At 42.2% G+C, this 22,160-nt stretch overlaps 1 protein-coding gene across 8 annotated transcripts in view; it reads left to right on the forward strand.

The window, feature by feature from the left end:
- The window catches only part of BACH2 (BTB domain and CNC homolog 2), a 190,165-nt gene extending 173,788 nt beyond the window's left edge, over positions 1-16,377 (forward strand). For all 8 annotated transcript variants that reach the window (XM_040058016.1, XM_040058013.2, XM_058419668.1 and 5 more), the window contains 2 exons: positions 5,981-6,187; positions 9,380-16,377. In XM_040058016.1, the coding sequence (XP_039913950.1) occupies positions 5,981-6,187; positions 9,380-9,859 (687 nt within the window). In that variant the 3' untranslated portion in view covers positions 9,860-16,377. The remainder of the gene's footprint in view (positions 1-5,980; positions 6,188-9,379) is intronic.
- Positions 16,378-22,160: the final 5,783 nt, after the last annotated feature.

The raw sequence follows: 22,160 nt of genomic DNA on the forward strand, positions 1-22,160 counted from the left end.
CAGGCCTCCACAGGTTATGAAAAATCAATTACTGAGATAAAATGCCGGAGAGAAGACTTAAAGCTCAGTGCTTACAGGCAGGTTCTGACAATCCTGCTTAAAATAGCAACAACAAAACAATAAGCCCTGAAATAATGAATTGTTGAGAAGGAAGTAGTCTGTCAATCTGTTAACCTACTTAGGAACAAAAACTTCTGCACTGCCTACTTTTCTTGGTATTCCTTTTCTTCAGCAAGTACTTAAGAATTTTTTATCTGCTATAAAATTTGTAAAAAATATTGTACTACTAAACCAATTAAAAAGAAATCTCAGCTCAGTCTAATTTGATAAGTGAGTTTTCTGAGGAAAAAAGTAAACAAGGGTAAGAGGAGGTAAGAGGTGGAGTTTTCCAAGAACTATTACTATCTAGAGAATTGCATTCGATGTCTTTTCATCTGTATTTCAAAAGAATTTCCCGCCTGGGTTAGTAACTCACTTTTCAAAGGAAATTTTCATAAAGGGAAAACTAATGCAATTAGACCTTTGGGAACATTGTAGGTAAATAACTTTCAGCAAGAGTTGAATCCCCTCCATGTTAAGTGACAGGCAGCCACCCTTTGTCTGTTCATCTGCTGGTGCTTAGCAAAGTACTGCAAGTCAGAGCCCCAGAAAAGAGGAGTAAAACAAATTTGCCCGACTAGAAATCTACTGTAACTATGCCAAGTTACCTAATCTGAGACTGTCACTGCTTAATATTCTTGCTCAATGAAAAATGTTGCGTGGAAAGAAGAGCAACCAAGAAAAATACATGTGAAGGTTTTAACTTGCTGTGGTATGTGATGCCTCCCCAGAATCTGATGATCAGTCACTCCAGCTTTCCTGATTTTACAAGGTTTGCATATTTGAAAATGAGAAAAATTAGTCTTCGGATTGTTTTCTGGTAGGTGTTCTTCTGATGGCATGAGCAGAGGACTGGGAATTGTTTCTCAGTGTCTCTATAAATGTTATCTTGTAAGATAAATTTCATGGGAGTTTGGTTTTCTTTCCTCTCTTCAGTGGGAATGGTCTCCATACTGGTAGCAAAGAATTGCTAGATTACAGCACCACGGAGAGTTTGAAATTTCAGGAGGGTCCTTTTAATCGCTGTATTATTTTGTGGAGCACTACAGCAAATTCTTTTATACCCTGATCTGAAGACCTTGCATGAGCTCCTGAAGTGCTCCAGTTCTTGAGCTGCAAAAGCAGCTCTTTCAGGGAAATACTGTACTTTATCCCCTCTCATTTCACTGCCTGATCTTCCGTTCTTAAGTGCACATGTGGCTTCTCTCTGTGTTTCTGTGCTATCCTTTGTCTCAGAGAAGCCTATTAAACAGCAGGGTATCATACTGCTGTGCCCCTTGAAGGGCTGGAAGCTGGGGACACTGCAGGCAGTGAATGGGAAGAGGTCAGCCCATCAGCCCAGCATTCTAAGCACCAGCAGTGTGTGGTCTGAATACAATTCCAGGTCATGGGCTAAAGGATGAGAACCGCACCCACATCTCCTGATTGCTGGGTTAAAGCACTCAGCCGTGGGATTAGCCTGGTCTCCCACTTCTGAGAGGCAGGAGGCAAATCAAAAGGTTACCCAGGCTGCCTCTACTAGGTCCACAGCAGTGCCCTCTCAGGCAGCATTTGTCAACGCAAACACCTCTCCTGGCCTTCACAAGGTGAGTCTGGAGTTGACCTCATGCCACTACAGGGCCATTAGTTGTCTTGTGTCAGATGGAGCGTACTGTCTGCAGTGGAACCTGCTGAAGTGGGACAGTTTAGACCCTGGTTTGTTCACATGGTGGTAGATCTTCATTGCCTGGGCTCATCATTCCCCTTTTGCTGTCCTCTGCCATCTCGGTGTAGTTGACATCTGAAAAGTGGAGGCATTTTGGAAGTTTTACCTGTGCCAGTAGACAGCAGGATGAGAAAATGCATCTTGGCCATCCCTTACACAAAGTATGGCCTGTTACCTTTGTGCTTCTTACACAGCCTCTGTCCAGGTGAAATCAGGACAGGAATAGGTCCCTAGTCTGCAGGGGGACCAGACTAGGTCCACAGGTGCAGGACCACAAGTGGTGCCTGAAATACCCTGTAGACAGTTGAGCCCCTAACAGAAGCGGACATACCTCAGCTCCTGTATGGAATGAATTTCTTCCTGAATGTTTGTGGAAGACAGACTTTTATGCTATGGAAGATGCTTGGAAACACAACATTAATGTCTTGGACTCTTTTGTGTGAAGCCCAGTACCCATTTCTGCATTAAAAAAAAAAAAAAAAAAAAAAAAACATTAATATGATTAAGCCCCTGGGCTGTATTGCTTGAGTGGGTCCTCGGAGCCTTCCAAGGAGTCAGCAAGTTCGTGTGTCAGAGGCTTTCAGGATTTGAGGGCACTAAGGCAGCAGGTTTATTTTCTTACAGCTCTGGAGCAACTGTCCAACTGGTACAATGAGTTCCACCTTCCCATGTTCACAACATGATGGTTGCTTTTTCTTATGGATAGTATATTTGTCCTTTTAGTTACTGTTATCTTAAAGTGAGACTTGGGAAGTTCATTGCCTTTACTAGCACTTGGCTAGGGTGAGATGGTGTCTTAATTAAGATGTGAAGAAAGAATGAAAAAGCTAAAGTTACTCATAGGATAAAGAAATTCCCAAGAGCTGACATTCATCTGAGTGAATACAGGTCCTTGGTCCTTTCCTTTATTCCAAATAAAAACGGGGGCAGGGGAGAGCAGCAACAGTAACTAGTACAATAGATGAGCAGAACAGCAGTAACTGGCATGTGATCCAAGCTGGCACTAACTAGTGAAGCTTGAAGGAATTAATTGGTTATATATGGGCCTTGCATGTGCTGAGTCAGTCGTTGTCCCTGTCTGTCTAGATCACTGCTCTGACTTAGCCTCTCAAAGCATCCTAATGCTAATAAGGATGGGGGTGGGCGCTGGGGAATGCCCCAAAATCCTAACTAGGTTTCCTTTTTCCCCAGGGTGGATTGGCTGTCTTCAGCCAGGGCTAGGGAAGGAGTCTGCAGTGGTGGTAGAAGGTGCCAGTTTATTTGTTGTGTGGTGGAAAGCAACCTTGTGCTGCTGGTGTAAAAATGCAGGGAAAGAGTAATTGTGCTGATAAGGGAAGATTTTGGAGCTCTGTGAGGTTACCTCTGGCTGGAGTAACTCTTGGAAGGAGCAGGGATCCCACTTACACTTTTAATTTGCAATAGTTTGAACGAAAAGTCATAGTAATTAGGAAGAAGACATTATGAGAAAGCGTACTCGTTTGGGTTTTCTTTCATATCTTAGAAAAGATTGACTGTCTTTCTCAGACACCTCAGGTAAGGTTTCTTTCACCTCCCATAGATACTGTAAGATGCAGAATCTTTTCTGAGTCTTAAGCCCACTCCTGCAGCCAGGAGGGAGAAGCCATGCAGCATTGCTCGCCGAAGGGACCAGGACATTAGGTAGTCCCAACCCATCATTTCAGGCAGCTCTGGGTGAGTCAGATGAATCCCACCCACTGCACAGTTGCAGGCTCTAGCAAAATGACTCACCACTCTGTTATGATAAATAGCAGCTGAGAGTCTTGCCCTGTGCAGATGTAAAACACTTTAGCCTCTCACTGCAGCAACACTCCGGTGCAGTTATTCACTGTGTCCGTGCCAGAAGCTCGGTGGGTTGGTATTTTTTTTTTTTCAGTTGACAGCTGATTTTGAAGAGGGAGACAGGCAATAAAAATGCTGTGAATGGTGAAGGAAATGAGTCTGACTCACTTCCACTTTCCCTTTCACATTTTTAATCCTGTGCAGTGCTGCCTGTGACAGAAGTGGGATTATGCTGGAATTACCGATAGCAGTCCCTGGTCCGCTGTGTGCGTGGTTTTATTTTCAAACCCTTTTTTTAAATTAATATGTTTTTACTTATTTTCCCATTTCCCTTCAGCAACTTCTACCTGACATACTTAAATTGCTCCTCTTTCATTCCCATTCCAGCTGCAAACACGTCTCCTCCTTGCATGTAAATAAGTTTTGAAAGGGAGAGTTAGGGAGAAATAAAGTTAACATTGTTTTCTGCTTTGGTTGTAAGAAAATAAGGGAAAAGCTATGAACAGGAAAGGGCTGGTTTTGCAGTGAAACTGGTGTCTTTCAGAGGAAAGCACTGGTTGTTTTCGTTTTCAGACCCTGCCTGAAGCTTGAGAGAAAAGCAGGTGACACTGAGCTTATGTTGACCATCCAAAGGCTCAGGCGGGGAAATCAAACAGGTTTCATGTTATTAACTGGCAGTCTGTAAACAAGGTCATTCACATCACTGTGCCTAAGATCAGCTTTTGTGTGTACAAGCAAGAATTTGGGAGGGTTTGGGCATTGTTTGGTATTCCTTGCTGCTTTAAATTGACCTGCCAAGTAGTGTGTAACAAAGCAATGCCTGGACACGTGGGGCAGAGGGGCATGAATGAGCATTCAGGGCATGAAGCCATCTGACAGAATGTGGTGGGTGTTTGCACAGAACTTCTTGTACCCCAGGCTCGGCGAGGCACAAAGCAATGTTAGAAGGGTACAAGGAAACACCCAAGAGCACCCATAAACAAGATGAGGAGCTGGTTACTGGCAAGTTCCAGTGCCTGGTGAGGATCTGTGACTGTCCACGCCAGAGGCCACCTCTGTGTGTTGGTGTACGTGTGTCCTCAGCAAACTGTTCTGCTTGAACAGCTCAGCTCTCTGAAGAAGATAAATTATAATCCATGTTGTTACTTTCCTTATTTCCAAATAATTTTTAAGTGCACCATTTGAAGACCTGCATGTTTTAAATATCAAAGGAATGTTTTCAAGCCATATTTTTCGTTTGGCTGGAGCAACTTCCCTTCTTTGATAGCCTGTGTGCAGAATAGTCTCCTTGTTCCAGGGGTTCGAGTGTACCAAACGGGGACAGAAACATAAATAGTTACTGCCATCTTTCGGGCACTGTGGGTATGACTCAAAAAGAAAAGGGGTCAATTGAATTACTCTCCGTCTCCTTCAGCTTTGTCAGCTGATTCTTATTTGACCACAAAATACAACAATTGGCTGAGAAACATCAGGTTTTTGATCGTTATCAGTCAAAGGCTCTCAATGAAGCAAGGTTTCTAGGGAGAGGGGCTTGCTTCGATTTGAGTAAGCTGCTAGATTTGGGGCAAAGAAACGAAAGGGCTTTGAGTGCATCCACCATTCTCCAGCTTTGGACACAGTGTGTTCATTGTTTCAGACTGCTGTGAGCTTTGTGTTTTGCTCTGCTTTAATTCATAATTGCTAGGATTCTTGAGATCAGACCCTGATCTTTTCAAGAAATACGATTTCAGTGCTCTTTAATCTGCAAGAATATTAGAGTGTCATCATATATAGGTTTATTTTTAAATGCATATATTTTAGCAGGATACGATAGCATCACACTCCTCTGACCCTTTCTTCTTACGTAGTGTACTGCTCAGTTGAAATGCTGATTAGATGACCTTTTCTAATTGCAATACAGTATTTTTCATCCACTCGAGGTATCAGGTTGTATTTTTAACCTCATACTTAATCAAACTTTCAGTCCTGCAGTCCAAGCAGAGACATGTTTCCTGCTGTGGTAATAGCCCCTTCCTTGAAACTAGTTTGAATTTAATAGCAGCAAGGTACTTCACTCTTTCCAAAAGGCTGTGTCTCTTAGTGGACAGAACTTTCTTTTAATGCAATGAGATAATTTATTAAGGCTTTGTAGAAGGATTAAATTTTTATCTTGGATTCATATGTGTTGCTGATTTAAGTACGATTATCATCTTATCCTTACCATCTGGACCTCCACAATGTGCCACGAGGGAAGAACTTGCTCAATGTAAAACTTGGTTTGTTGTTTATTGAGGGGGTGGCAGCAAAGATAATCTTCCTTACGCTCACTGTTGTTCAGCTTGCATTGAGCAAGCAAAATATAACTCTTTGCTCTTGTCTTGTCTTTGTTTGTTTTAGGTGAAACTTCCTTTTCCTGTTGATCAAATCACAGATCTTCCAAGGAATGATTTCCAGATGATGATAAAGATGCACAAGCTAACCTCAGAGCAGCTCGAGTTCATCCATGATGTCCGCCGGCGCAGCAAGAACCGGATTGCAGCTCAGCGCTGCCGCAAGAGGAAACTGGACTGTATTCAGAACCTCGAATGTGAAATCCGCAAGTTGGTGAGTTCTCCGCCCTCGCCGCAGCCCAGCTCACCCTCGCACTGTAGCCTGCAGAGCGCCAACAGCAGTTGGAGCGCAGACTTCAGTGGGTTCAGTCAGTTGGCACATTCATGAGCAGCACGCACAGAAGACAGTGCCGCCACATTTCAGTGTAAGGGAGTGAGGTGACTGGAGCGAGGCCAAGCAGCTGCTCAGAAAATTCCTCTCGCTTTCAGTCATGGTATGGACACCTCAGGTGGGGTTTGTCGTGCTTCATTTCGCTTTGTTCTCTGCTCAAACTGTAGGAAACATAGTGTGAAGGAGGCAGGGATCTCTTGGAAGGAGCTGAGTTACCATCACCTCACAAATGGCAGAAAGCCGCTTGACTCTGGGTTACTCACTTGCTGCCTGTGCCTGTCTGCTTCCTGTCTGTTACAGGGAGCTGACACTGACCTCACAAGCTGGTTGTTGGGAGGCTTGAATTGTCAAGGCTTGTGAAGCCTTCAGATGCTGTGCTGCTGAAGCCCTGGGGCGAAAAAAAAAGAAAAATCAAAACATTGTTCAGAGTAGTGCTCCACTGATGCAAAACAAACAACACAACAAAGATAAACAAAATAGAGAGCAACTGCTTCCTGCACTGATTGTAATGCACAGTGTGTACAGGGTGAGTCAGAGGTTGTGCACAGTTAAAGAGTGGTTGGATCCTCATCAGGTTGTCAGAAGAAACAGGTCCAGTCTTAGCTGCACATGCCTGTCCCTCTGCACTGAGCTGGTGATGGGGAGTTCCTGTCTCTCACTCTCCAGAGCCTCAGGAGCGGCATACTGAGGGCTGGACTAGTAGCAGGAGGTGATTCAGCCTTGTACCTCTACATCTTGTCTGATGTAGTAAACTGTAGACAGGCAAAATAAAAATTTTAAGTCTTCTCCCCACCACAAGCACACAACTCAGGAGAATGACTGAAAGGCACATAAGTGAACTTGATCCCTGCTCAGTTTGAGGAATCAAAAACCATTTGAGGTGCAGGATTCTTCCCCCCAAAAAGTTGTTTACGTTTAGCAAAGGAGACTTGAATATCTGGCAATGTGCAGTGAGTGAGCCAAGTAGGGAAGGCACCCCACTGGACCTGTTTGCAAACAGTGAAGGGCTGGTGCGTGAAGTGATGGCTGGATGCCTTCTTGGGCACAGTGATCACAAAATGATGGAGGTTTTGGTTGTTGAGAACTAAGTAGGAGGGTCAGCAGAACTGCCACCTTGGACTTCCAAAATGCAGACTTTGGGCTTTTTAGGAGACTGGTTGGGAAAATCCCTTAGGAGACAGTATTGAAGGGCAGAAAAGTCCAGGAAGGCTGGACGTTCTTCAAGAAGCAAATCTTGCAAGCACAGGAGCAGGCTGATCCCATGTGCCAAAATATGAGACACTGGAGAAGACCAGCCTGGCTGAACAGAGAGTTTTGGCTGGAACTCAAGGAAAAAACTGAGTTTATTATCTTGTTTATTATCTTTGGAAGAAGGGGCAGCAACTCAGGAGGACTACAAGGATATCATGAAGTTATGCAGGGAGAGAATTAGAAGGGCAAAAGTCCGACTAGAACTTAATCTGTCTTCTGCTGTAAATGACAATTTAAAAAATGTGGTTTTTTAAAAAAAAACAGACAAGCAGCAAAAGGAAGGCCAAGGAGAACCTCCATCCTTTATTGAATACAGGAAAAACATAGCAACAAAGTAGGAGGAAAAGGCTGAAGTACCTAATGCCTTCTTTGCCTCAATCTTACTCAATAGTAAGACTGGTTGTTCTCCTTGTATGCAGCCCATTGAGCTGGAACAGAGGGATAGGGAAAAGAACAAACACACAACACATGACTACTGGAAATTCCTTTGTTATATTCTGTCCACTTTGTGATCAGCAGTTTCCAGTCTCATGAATTACATAATGGCGCTGTGGTTTGAGGGTTTTTCCCTTGGCTGGGTCTTTTTTATGAAAGACCCCTTTTCCCCCTGTAGTTACTTACTATAAGTCACCCATCTTCTTGGCACAGATGGTTTCACAGCAGACAGTGAGTGAAATGGTTGTATCCACAGAGTTTGATAGGTAATTTTTTTCGCCTGCTTTCTCTCACTCATTCGTCTACCCACTCACAATCCCTTTTTTCCCTGCAAACTCACAGCATATTCTCCTCCATAATTCATCATCTCAAGATGCACTTGAGCATCTGTTTATTTTTTTATTATTTTTATGCTTTCTTGATAGATTTATCAATATTTTAGCAGTTAGTTCTTTTCATGTGCTCTGCTCTCTTTCGCATTCACACAGCTGTATGCTTCCAGTGTGGGCTCAGGACCCAGGGCAATACTATCAGCTGTCAACAACCACCCATAGTTGGATTATCTGAGTTGTGGAGCTTTCACACCTCAGATGCTGAGACATCTTGGGTTTAGCAGTGTTACTAGGTGAGATATGTGGTTGTGCTGCTTTTGGGGCCAGCTCAGCTCTGGAAATAGTTCTGGTACTCTACAAAATCTCGTCTACTCTCTCGAGCTGTATGCCCACCTGCCTGAGACAGAAGGAGAAGCAGGACCATCCCAGTCAGTCTACACTGAGCTAACACCATTTTTTAGAGGTGAAACCTTAGGCTGGGTTCATAAAAATATCTGTATTAGATCGAGCCCAAACCATTAAGCCCTAGAACATAAGAAAATGAGCCGTGGTGCAGGCCACAGAGCACACTTAGGTTCTCTCTTCTGAGGAAGAAGAGATCTAAACTCATCTCTCTTGGTGGTAACGGAGCTCCAGGGGATGCACCCAGCCTAAGCAACCAACCTGACAGTTCAAGGGTGAACATCAGGAGCTTATTCTCACTTCAGGAATTAACCTGTTTTCCTGCTGATTAGGTGGGAAATGGCACTTCTCCCTCAAAATGTTTTGTTCAGAGTTCTTTTGTGTCATCTGTCAGGCAGCCTTACTTTATAAAGGGAACAGTTCTGTGGAGATAACTTGGGATTCTATCCTCTTCCAGTTCAAATGCTTTTCTCCAGATGGTTCCCGAACTACTGTCCACACAGGCTGTGGTGGTCAAATACTTCATGTCTTTGTGACTTGTCCTCTGGCCATATGAAAACAGGTGTGACATGTTGGAGTCTTGCTGATACATGCCCAAAGTAAGCAGGCAGTTGATGACATTTCCTCAGCCTAAGATGCCTTCTTTCTTTTTCAGGTGTGTGAGAAAGAGAAATTGCTCTCAGAAAGGAACCAGCTGAAAGCAAGCATGGGAGAATTGTTAGACAACTTCTCATGTCTTTCCCAAGAAGTGTGTAGAGACATGCAGAGCCCGGAGCAGATCCAAGCTCTCCACCGATACTGCCCTGTTCTCAGACCCATGGATCTACAGCCAGTCACCACCATCAGCCCCACCCCAGCTGGTGTGGAGCAGAGCCTGGTGACATCCCAGTGCGTCGGGGAGAGCATGCAGTGCTGCTCGGAGCAAGGCTCGGTGCAGCTGGGAGCACCCTGGCTGCCCAACAACATCTCGGAGAATTGTTCGGCGGGCGCGGGATTGGATGGAGCTGACGCAGGTACTTACCCCGAGAGAGAGCTTCCACCAGAGCAGAGCAGCCAGACGGTCACAGTAGACTTCTGTCAGGAAATGACTGATAAATGTACAACAGATGAACAGCCTAGGAAAGATTACACCTAGTGACTCGTAACCTTAACGTTACACCTGGTCAGGTGTTCTTCAGTCAGCCAGTGGCAGTGTTCATTTGTTGTCTAGAAGAACGTATTTGGTGCACACTACAGTGGTCTTAGCAGCAATACTGTTTTTAAGTATTCCCTCCTCTCTACAAGCAGGAGTTCTCTTCACAATGGTGCTATCCCTTGCTCAGGCAGGGAACGAAGCAGTGGCAACACTGTCTGTTTTTGTATGTTGATTTCAATCTTAACAGGGATGGACATAACACCTCTGAGGACCCAACCGCAGCTTTTTTCTCAGTGGCCCATGTCACAAAACCCTAACTCAGGAATTTCCTCTGAATGTTCAATTTTTCATTGAAGACAGCTTCTTTACACATCAAAGTTTTATAGCTAAACTGTACATATTATATATAATATATATAAAATATATATATCCATATGCAAGAGTCCCTGCATGCCTCAATTTTTCTCATCCTACAAACTGGAAGCTTTCATTTCTATTGTACAAACAAGTTCCAACATTCCTTTTTGTCTTTGATGCTAGAACTAGTTTGGTAACTTGTTACACGATAATTTTTTTCCTCAGTTCGCAGTTCAGCAATAGCATTCAATTTGTACTTATTTATAAAACTTTAATGTCGGAAACTTATTTGAGATTTTATTATAGACAGTTTTTTTGGCACAGCCATTTTGTGCCACTCGAGCAATGTGGAGTTATTTTATTTTCTTGCAGATACTGTACAGTAATGGTCAACTTTGCCACTTGCACTGAGTTTCTGGTCAAACCTCTTTTCATAAATGAAGTCACGACTTCAGAATAACTTGAGTATATGGTTTTCTTTGCTTTATAGCTTAAAGGAAATAGAAAATTTTTATCTAATAGACAAACACTCAGGAGCTCATTACGTAGTAAAAACGGTCTTGCCAAATACTGAATTCACTATACAATTTGTAAAGAGAATCTGCTTGAATTATTTTTATATTTAGACTTCTTTCTGTTTCACAAACCAAGTTTAAGTGCTGTTAATGATGCTTTTGGAGTCTTATAGGGGAAAGTATATTTCACTCTTTAGAGAAAAGTGTATTTGACAACTGGATCAATTCATCAAATGTTCCACGAAGTAAAGCAAACAGAGATCACGTCAATATACTTGGGGGCTTTTTCTCCAGCCCCACTCTGCATCCTTTACTCATGGAAGCAAATGCTGCTCCGGCTAGTCCCCAGAGCCTGACCTCAGCTGTCCTCAGACGTTACCTGTTGTCCCCACCAGACCCAAATTGCAGAGGTGGGTCTGGTGAAGTCAGTGATCCTGCCTAGGTTGGCGGAGTTGCAGGATCACACCCCTAGTTGTTGACTTTGACTTCCTTATGGAAGTCCAGCTAGCACTGTATCCTCTAAGAGCAAAACATACGTTTGCCAACACCCGATTTGGTCACTTACCCATCAAATTGTTGTGTTCCAGGATCCTTTCATCCTGCAGCATTGCCCTCAGCACAAACTGCAGCTAAAAGAACTCTGTCTCAAAGGAGACTACTCAGTGAATTGGCTTAGTTGTAACTGTATTGGACTTGTATCTTAATGTTGACTCATGTTATGACTGTGTGAGACAGCAGCTTTCCAAGCATAACATCTGTATGTACAGTGTAGACAGAAGAACAACCTCCTAATGCTTTTTTAATAATTATTACTGTTCTAAGTGTACTGAGTTTTTATTTTGTGGTTCTTTGCCCTACGTGTGCCAGGTTGTGTGGCTTTATCGACGACAACTGTCATGTGCTTTATTGGCTGATATTGTTTGTTCTCACTGAAAAAAAAAAAATGACCAGCTGTTCACACCTGTTTAAAAAAAAAAAAAAAAAAAAGTGTGGGGAAGCAGCTTCTCAGAAGCACTAAGTGATAATGTGGTCTTCTGTGCTAACGTTTACACTAGAGGTGTGCGCTGGTGGTTTTTTGAGGCACTCAAGTAAATCAGCATCTTGAACCCTGGAGGAGGAATCAGCTCCCTCTCTCCACTTTCTTCCATCTTCAGACTGTGCTCATGGACTGTCGCCCACTCGCCACAAAGTCTTGCTTTTATCCTCCTCATGCAAACTATTGTAATTGTAGCCAAGCTGCTGAGGAGGAAATGCATATAGCATGTGCCATGTTTGTTGAAAATACTTTTTTTCCCCGCATGTACAAAGAAAAACTAGTATATAATGTAGGAGAATATTTATGTTTAAGTATTAATCATTACTGTACAAAATCCTTACCTTTAAATGTTCAAAAATATACAAATGCCATAAACTCCTAGTTCACACAGTTGAAAAAGGGGGAGGAGTTGTCCTTTCTTTTTAAAAGAGCTTAACCTAAAAATATCTGAACCCCCTCCCAACCATCCTTTGCAGGTAACTTCACTGAGAAACTCTTTGGTGGGGAGGTGGGATTTGATTTTCCTTTGAATTTGTTGACGTTGCAAAGCAGTTCTGTGCTTCGCAGAGAAGTTTTGTTTCTATGAGACCATGGTGAAAGCTAGAATTTAAAACTAAATGTGAATCACATTATAGAGTCATAGCTACTTGGTGGGGGGGCGGGGGGTGGACGGGAGGGAAGGGTCAACTGACACAGTATTTTAAATATGTTTTTCTGTTGCCTTTTTTATTTTTAAGTGACCTCCTATATATATGAATAGATAGAATGTTTTATGAGTATAAAACCAAGTTTTAACTTGCTTCCTGACATGAAGATTTACTCTACTAACAACTCATGTGCAACTGGTACTCTTGACCTCATTCCAATGGTTTAAAAAACCCACCCACACAACCCACTGCGCTGCAGCTCTTAGGTTTGACCTGGCCTCATACTGGTGCTGGGTCTCTTGATTTCCTCTACCTTGGGAACTGATGTTTAAAACCACTGCTCAAATTAAGTGTCTCTTCCTCAACCTTTCTCTCATCTCTCTCTTTCCCTCCCCTGCAAGCTTTTCTGGATGTTTGATTTCACTCTTTCCCATTAGAAGTGGCTGATTTTGTGTCATTGCTTCCTATATTTACATGTATCATGGCTTTTCAGTGGGGTTTTTTTGGTGGTGGTGGTGGTGATGGTTGTTTTATGTTTCTATTTTGTTTTGAGGTTTTTTTGCTATTTTGAACCATGTGGCTTTCAAAGCAGTTACTGGGCTAGCGTTAAAGGAAGATACTGGGAGAATTAGTTTCAGACCTGGACGTCAGTTTACATACCCAACCGTTCTTGTCTCACTAGGTCAAACCAAATGACCACAAAATATCATTGGAAAGAGTGAAAAAAAAAAAAAAAAAATCTGACTGCAGAATTCTAAAAGTTTGGCCAGTGGTCACTGTGATCTTAAGAATCTCTTTGTGTTTGTCAAAGAGGATACATGGGAGCATCTCTCCTGCTGGGCGTTCCTTGGGAATGGCACGGTGAGACCCCATCTCCGCAATGAGCACTGCTCTGCTCCCATGGGCATGTGAGTCCTTGGAGCTCTGTCCAGTCTGTATCTAGTCCTCCTTTTCCTCTGCCATTGCTATACTTGTATTGCCAGGAAACCTCATTTCATTTAGGCTTGTTATGCTTTGTCAGGTGAGTACTACACTATATAATGTGTTTGTTTCTCTGCGTTCTCTGGGGGTGCCTTGAACACAATTAAAGCTCATTGCAAGCTGATTCTGGAACAAAAAGGTAGTGAAAAAATAAATTTTTTTTTTTTAAAAAAAAGGAGTGAAAACAAAACAGAAAACAAGCAAAACAAAAGCAAAAAATGTTGACTGTGTTATCAGGAGATCCCAGTATTTATATCACTGACTTCCTAACGTGATGACTCAGGCGTCAAGAGTTTGATGCTGCAGTATGAAACTATTATTTTATATATTGTACAAGTAATTTATTAAATGTCTTTCTAAGGGTATATGCTGCTTTTAAGATGCACTATATTTTTGGATCTAATCCCTGTATTATTTTTTTTCCCAAGGAAGTAAAATGTGCTGCAAAAGCAAGCCACAGTGATTAGTAGGCTAACTGCTACTTCTCTTTCAAAAGGAGAGTGGGAACAAGATATGTAACTTTGCTAAGTGGATTAACTCCTGCCAGAGAAATGATTAATGCTGATACTGTGGTTGTTAATCTGGAGTGTGACACTTCATCATGTCTGTATCCTAAAGAGTGCTTAAATAGAAGTTAAAATGCCTATATATATAATTAATTTTTTTAATATGTGACTTCACAATTGCCTAGTAAATAAAAAAAATCTGCATGCTGGAATCACTATAATCCTGTAATAGAATGAAAACTGATCCACTAGGAGAAAGCATGGTGAAGCATTGCCGTTCCAGAATCAACACCACATCCTCCTCACCTTGTGTCTTGTAATCCACTGCTGTGGTAGTGGAGAGAGAGCAAGGGGTGCGTTCGCAGAATAGGAGACGCATAGTGAATTTTGCAGTGAGACGGAGTGGACATCTGCCAGCTCCCCACAGGCTCATATTTTGCTCCACTTCACATCCTCTTACCATTGCAACAAGGAGTGCTGCTTCCACCTTTTTTTGTCCCTGATCTGAGATGCTTTTGAAGGTGCCTCTGGGTGAATGTTGTAGCCCGTGGCTACAGCATTTTAAAAGTCTCTATTTTAGGGCTGCCTCGAGAAGTTTTAGCTCAGTATGAGCAGTGGCTTTGCATAAGGAAGGGATCTGCTAAGTATGGAGCAGTTTTAGTTTTGTCAGAAGTGAGGTGAAACTCAAACTATTAACATAAAGAGTTTCTGCTCTCTTTCCTGTTAAAAATTTTCTCAACAGATTTTGACTTCGTTTCAGTTTTGTCTCTGCCAACACAGTCCAAATTAATTTTGCATCCATACATAAAATACGTGTATGTATGTATGTATACATACATCTATAATTCTAGTCAGAGTGTGTGTTTGTGTATTTTCCTGTTTATAATACATATATGTATATTTATAATACTCCCTGGAGTATTTTATGACTCAGGCATCAGGTCTGATGCTGTAGAATACAATATATGTGTATATGCATATGTTCAAATACTGTGTGTATATTTAAAAGATCTATTGTTGGTGGTCTGTAGAATAATTACTCCCTTTACTCTCAAAATTTAAATGGCATTACTTGCAAAGACTAAGTGTACAGTATTTTCCTACACTCCACCAAGATAGGTATTATTTATATTGAAGTCAATTATTGATAAGCATTTTAAGGTATTACATGGATAATATTGCCATTTTTGCAAAGAAAATCACTTTTTGGCAGGAAGGAATGCTAAAAATACCTTTTTATAAGCTTAAACCAACCCCAGCCAAACGACTGCTAAAAAGCCAGTTGGATGACTCCTGTTTTCATACAAACTTAAGTGACTGTGGGCAGAGCCCTTGCCATAAGTGAAAGTAACTGCCACAAGTGAAAGTTCATGCAGTGCCACTGTTGTCCCTTTTGCCTAATTAAGGGCATGCAGAAAGAAACTAGCATCCCAAAATAGAAATGGGAACTGGCAGTGTTTGATTTCATTGATTGCTTAGAAGCAGAGATGGTCCCAGGCTACAAACCCAAATGACCCCTCCCGCTTTGGAGGGAACCAGGCGGGGTCTGCAGTCGACGATGGGCTCATCCCTGCAGCCAGAGGAGCCCACGCTCTGGAATCTGCCCCGTGCTGAGGGTTGTGGCTGGCAGCCCCCACCCAGGCTGGTGGTACTCCGCATCTGTGATGTGAGAGAAAAGTGCATGATTTCAGTCCTGTTCTCACTGCGGCGTTTGCTCTGCCTGAAGTTCTCTGGATCCCTCAGACCAGCAGGGATGATACTAAACACTTCGGTGATATTCGGTGTGTGGTTGTTTACTCAAAGTTGCAAGCATCACCTTTGATTTCAAGGGTGGGGATGCCCTAAGAGTTTGTTCCAGAACCAGTTGGTTACAAGTGCACCTCTTATATATGCCTTACAAACTTCAGAGGCCATATTCAAAACAGGGTTTTATCAGTGTATGCAAGGGGGTGCAACCCCTCTTCTCTTCCTCCCCAGGTCAAACAGTATGGACAGTTTTCACACATATCTACCTGTATAACCCTCTGTACCTCTCATAACTGGTCAATGACTGTAACAGGTTACATCAGGTGTTTTTTCTACATACTTTTTACACAAATTCTATGCGATTAATGTAACTTAATTCAATGCATCATTTTATTGTACTAGTTCTTAAGCTTGTCTTTATTTTTTTTTCTAGGTGACTGTGGTTTCTTGTGATTTTTATTGTATAAATAAATGAGGTGGCTGTTGATGCTTACTCTCTGTTACTAAGAATTTTTACCTTTTTGGAAGAAAGCATTGCTATGAACTAATGAATTTAAAATGTCATTTACTCATTGTAAATACAGTATTGTGCAAAAAAAGAAAAAAAGAAAAAAAGAAAAAAAAAAAAAACCCGACCCTTTTCATTCATTTGAATTGCTAGTGTTAACTGAATTTTGTCTAGACACCATTTCTGTTGATGAAATAAAGACATATCATTATGTATTGTAAATTGTCTCGTCTTGACTCTGAAATTGATGCTGCAGGGCTCCGTTAACATGCGGGTTGTAGGTGAGATACAGGAAGGTGAGTTGGATGTGGCTGTTACTGCCAGGTGGATCTCTGGACTGATGAAGAGACTTCTATTCCCTTGGTCCCACTGCTAATTCACCAGTAGTCTTTGATCCAGGGATCCAGATACCTTTGATCTGCAGGAACAGCCCAGGGTGTTCCGTTGCAAACATGAAATAAGTCTTTTTGGAAGATCAAATAAGCTGTATCTATACCCATTCCCCTAGTGCATGACTTAAGCCAATTCTGCTCAGTCTTTGTTTTGGTTTTCCAAGTGCCAGTAGCTAAGGGAAGAAGCTGAGGTTTGTTGCTCCTTTAAGAAAAACCTGAGAGAAACTGAAAGAGGTTTCTGAAGAAAGAAAACATAGCTGAAAAATCTCTGTAGTATTCCTTTCTGAAAGAGGAAACTTGTGCCATTGTCCATTAGCAGGAAAGCCAGAAAGGAAAGAAGAAATTACAACAGCTTTAGATGCCATTTACCACAAGCAGGACTTGAGGTCTAGTGAAGAGGTGTTCGTACTGTGAGAGACCCACATCAACCACCTCCCTCCTTGTGTTGGGTGCAGGCTGGGAGCCTGCTCAGAAGCTTGGCAGGAGGATACCCAGGGAGGGGGGAATGGCATGAACAGTTGTCCTACCCTGGCCCACACACTTGCTGGGATGATACTCTGTGGAGTGGGGAGGAGGGCAGGCTGCTAGAGGGAGGTCCCCAGGCTTTTTCATCACCAGAGGGAAGACTGTAAGTTGTGTTCCCTTGGCCACCAACCTTAGAGATGCAAGCTGCATTCTCCTCCATCTGCAGCAGTGAAAGTTGCCTGCTATGTTCCAATCAAAATTCTCATGGAAGAAAAACCAAGCATTATTTTCCAGTTGCATTACTCAGTTTTCCAAATCTTCCTGATGAGCATATATAAAGAAGGCTTCCCACCCAATCAAATCTGTTAGATGTTGCGTCCACCATGTCTACACAGCCTGGAAGGAGACAAAGTACGTTAACAAGGCTGTTTCTCCATCCCTCAGTTGCTGCTGGCATTTAATGGCCACCATTTCAAGTTGTTTTTTTGTGGGTTGGTTTTTTTTTTCCTTAAAATACTGAACAAATGCAAAGGCATTTTGTCAATGAGTTTCTAGTGAGGCAGAATATGAATGTAAATCGTGTGCTCTCAAAAAAAAAATCCAAAACACTGCAATCTTTATGCTTGACTTATTTTCCTGCAGTCCTGCTTTCTGCTAGCCTTGCCTTAGAGTTGTCAAGTCATAGAGGATTTTTATGCTTAGGAAAAGCTGCGCAGCAAACAAACTTGTTCTAATAATTGCACCCTGCTGAGGTTATAGCAAACGTGAACTTGGCAAATAAAACCAGCTTAAAGTATATGGCCAGAAAGAGGATCAGGAACAGTCAGAAGAAGGTGCTTTATTTTCCAGATAAACCAATGGAAGAGCTGCTTCCTTGGGCTGCATACAACCCAGAAAGCCAACCCTCCAAAGCTAGGCTGTACTAGAAAACTAAAATGAGCTTTTTGGCTTTGCTTGTCTTTTGGTTCTTCTGTATTAATTAATGAGACTGTGAAGCAAATAAGATTTTCATGACCACGGTGTGATCTTGTCAAACAGCAAAGTGGAAAGTTACACTTAAAAGTAAATTGTCTGATAGCACAGTTTCAATTTTGAATCCAAAAGCATTAGCTATGATGAGGCTACATTAGCATGGAAAGGCTCTATCAGAGTTTGAGGATTGCATTAGCACAGGCAGACAGGCAGCAGATATTCTTCAGCTCGTTTTTTCTCTCTTTAGTTTTCTGTCCTTTCAGATTCCATGAGCATTTCCTCTGTCTTTTTATTCATCAGCTGCTGAAGTCTGGAGAGATAGAGGCCACGTAGCCTTCCAGGTTACTTCCAAATCAAACTATTCCTTTCTTGTTGGTGCCTTGGGTCTTATGCTACCTTGTAGTTCTCTGGATCAGGCTGATTTCTGATATGAACACCACTAGCATGCACAACAAGTTGTACATCCCAAAACGCTCCCCAAAGACACAAGGCTGTTTCTGCAGTGGCAGCACACACTGACAAGATCCAGCTCTGTCTACGTGAGAGAAATCTTGAGTCGTGGAGCGAGCTACCCATTAACACCAGCAGTCAGAGTACAGTGCAGCTGGGATTGGCATGAAATGGAGGAACAAAGTATTTGCTTTTTTAAACTGTATTATCAATTTAGCACTACAGCAGTGGGAGAAGGGAACATAATGACAGAAAATCTGCTTTTCATCTCTCTACTGAAGGCAGTTTGTGCTCAGTCCCTTAGTTTATTTCTTCTCCTTAGAATGTCCTTACTTTTTCATGATGGATGATAGTTCTAGGAGCATGCTCTGAAAGACAACAAGAGAAAGAAATCACAAAACTGAATTGGCTTAAAGGAGGAAAAGAAATGCTATCATAGTAATTAACCCCAGCACATACATAATTAAGGGCATCTGGTGTTTAGCTGATAACATACTTACTTTGTAGGGCTTTGTTCAATGCTAAGGGGAGGGTGCGAAGAGAAGAAACACCTCGATTTTAAACCAAAATAAACATGTGAATGCATTGGTGTGACCAGCAGTTTGAGGGAGGTGATTCTCCCTCTCTACTGGGCTCCTCTGAGACCTCACCTGGAGTGTTGCATCCAGCTCTGCGACCCCAATGTCATGGATCTGCTGGAACAAGTCTAGAGGAGGGCCATGAGGATGGTCAGAGGGGCTTCACAGGACAGGAGACAGCTGTCCTGTGAAGACAGGCTGAATTAGGGTCATTCAGCCTGGAGAAGGTGTCAGGGAGACCTTATAGCACCTTCCAGTACATGAAGAGGGCTTACAGCAAAGCTGTAGAGGGACTGTAGCAAGGGCATTGTGATAGGACAAAGGGTAATGACTTTAAACCCAAAGAAAGCTTAGATTAGGTATTAAGAAGAAATTCTTTACTGCGAGGGTGGTGAGGCACTGTAACAGGTTGCCCTGAGCATTTGTGCACCTGGAAGTGTTCAAGGCCAGATTGATGGGACTTTGAGCAACATGATCTAGTGGAAGGTGTCCCTGCCTGTGGGTGTGGGGTTCGGAACTAAATGATCTTTAAGGTCCTTTTAGACCAAAACCATTCTGATCCTATAATTCTGTGATTTAGTAATCTGTTTGAAATCAGTGATCTCACCCTAGCAGCTCTTCCTGTACATAGTATGGGGTTTTGTATATTTTTGAATTCTTTAAAACCTTACAAAGATTGACTCAATTAAACAAGCTCCACTTTCTAAAATCCAGCTTATTTGTTTGTTGCTGCACAAATCCTCAGAAGGGTTAATTAGTGTTTAACTGCTGCTGACACCCAAAGTTTATTTGAATTTGTGCAAGTGGTGAACAGTTACCTTTGGGTGGCCAAGTGGCTTTTACAGGATAAGTGGTACACATGCTGCCATCACCACGAATATCTTCTGAGTACTCCAGGGCAGAATAAAATATAAATACTGTGGGATTTATTTATTTTTTAAAGAGGTGTTCACACTGAAAAAAACTGTACAAAACCAGCAGTAGTTACCAGCAGGTGTAAATGTGAAAACCTTTAAGGATGCTTAAAAATCCTAGAGGAACACAGGGTTTTGCCAGTCCCTTACTCCACCTGTAGATTTTCCTAGTGGAGCTCAGCTGTATAAATAACTCTTCCGTGGTTATCAGGTTAGTTATTTCAATGTACATTCACTCTTATCAAGCTGTTGCAGCCCCAGAAGCAAGAGCAGGTGAGCAGCTAGCTAAATGAGTGGGTATTTATTCCTTACACGTTGTTGAAAGGTTGAGTAAACATGCCCTGTTCTGAAGAAGATGGCAAGCGCTGATGCTGAACAGCAGCTTTCTCTTCCCTATCCTGCTCTCTATGGAGTGTTTTCCCAGTGGGTAAGAGGCTCAAAGCTGAATGGAGAATTGAGAAACAGGAAAAAATTGAACAACATGGAGGAATAAAAGAGCAGTGCAATGAGGGAAACCAAACCTAGTGAATTGTAAAATTTTCACAACTTTAACAGAGCCAGTATTTCAGCCCCAGAGACTTTCTTTTCTGCAAAAGAATAAAATCAGCAGCACTATCTCAGACTAATTCTGCAATCTGAGACTATCAGTGTCACCACCTGCTTCACTGTCAGTTTTATTCCCTCCATTCACCATGACAAGGGATCCTTGCTTTTAAAGATACATTGCTTACATCATAGCCAAAAACACAGACTTAGAAAAATGACACTGTGAAAGCACAGGGCGCTCTGGAAGAGAGGATAGGGAAGATGCAGCACTTCTTGAAAAACAAAAATCTAGAGTGGCTAAAATGCCTAATTCTTTATGAAAATCTTGATCTAGTAATTTTGGTTGCTGAGATCATTATACCTCTTCTAACAATTTCCGGTTTTGTTTTTTGATTTAGGAACTTATCATGGCTTCATGAAGAAACACAAACATTAGATAATGTCAAGCCCCCCATCTTCTTGGAATAGCTGTGGGTTCTCTAGCAAGAGCATGAGCACAGTAGTTCTCTTAATACAGGTTTAGACATGGGTTGCAAATATGATAATGAGTTCCAAGTAATCTGAAAATTGGTCCCTTTATGAAGAGAGTAGCTAATCTAGTGAAAATCAACCGAATTAAAACTCCTAGGTTTTAGAGCACACCATAGAACTCCTTAGAAAGCTATCATCTAGATAAAGACCAAAAAGAATTGATGCTGGACATCCTGCTCAGGTAGCATGGAACTGGAATCCTCTGCTTTAGAAAGGCAGGACACATGGCTAGCAAAGACTTCAAATGCATCTAGCAATGAAATACCAGACAGCCTCCAACTTTTGTAGAAATGCCTGCATTCAGCTGTTGAATTGGGAAGACATCGTGACACTCTGAAGATGGAACGTCAGGCTGTGGTCATCTCGGCTGAGCTTTCTGATCATTCTGCAATCGTTCCCTGGTTTGCAGGAAATGGGTGAGGAGGAAGACTGCTTGATTCTGGCAAACAGTGCCTTTGGAAGTAAAGCTACTGTCTTCTATAATTGTTCCTTTGGAATGTTCAGATCTGTTTTTCATGCCCCCAGAGATAAGAAGAGAGTTATTGAATGGTCCTAATGGCCTGACACAGTCTTGCATGCAGGGGCTGTGAGACAATGCCTCTCAGTGCAATGTTCCAAGAGCCAGGTGCCCGTTCTGGGCTGTATTTCCTGGTCTTGCCTGTTTTCAAGTGAGCACAAGTTGTATCTGTACTCATCATATACAGATCTTTGACTGCATCAGTCTATCAATCTCATCAAACTTAAGCATGTATTATTCACCAGTCAAGACCCTGACTGGTGTGAATTATGAGGGTTTTTTTCTCACGTCATTCATGTGCAGAGTCCTATTGACAGCAGCATAATTCCTACACACCTCTGTGGATCCACCTCCTGGCTCTCAGCTGTGATTATGGATATACTAAATTCAGTGAAGCTCTTTTCATGCAGTTGTGTGTGAAAAGCTGCCATTTAAGGTCTGCTTTGCCTAACAGAATCTTGCAGCCCAGGACCATTCAGAAGATGCCCTTTTGCTCCATAGCTCTATCTCCCCTTAAATAAAAGTTAAAATGTGGTGAGTGATGCGAAGCTTAGGGCAGAACAGTGCGTGTGCCCACAATGCCTCTTAGAAGATAAAATACTGTTTATTCTCTAAGATGTATCCTCTAAGTGAGCCTTGG

This window comes from Hirundo rustica, chromosome 3, assembly GCF_015227805.2.
Source record: "Hirundo rustica isolate bHirRus1 chromosome 3, bHirRus1.pri.v3, whole genome shotgun sequence".
Classification (NCBI taxonomy): Eukaryota; Metazoa; Chordata; class Aves; order Passeriformes; family Hirundinidae; genus Hirundo; species Hirundo rustica.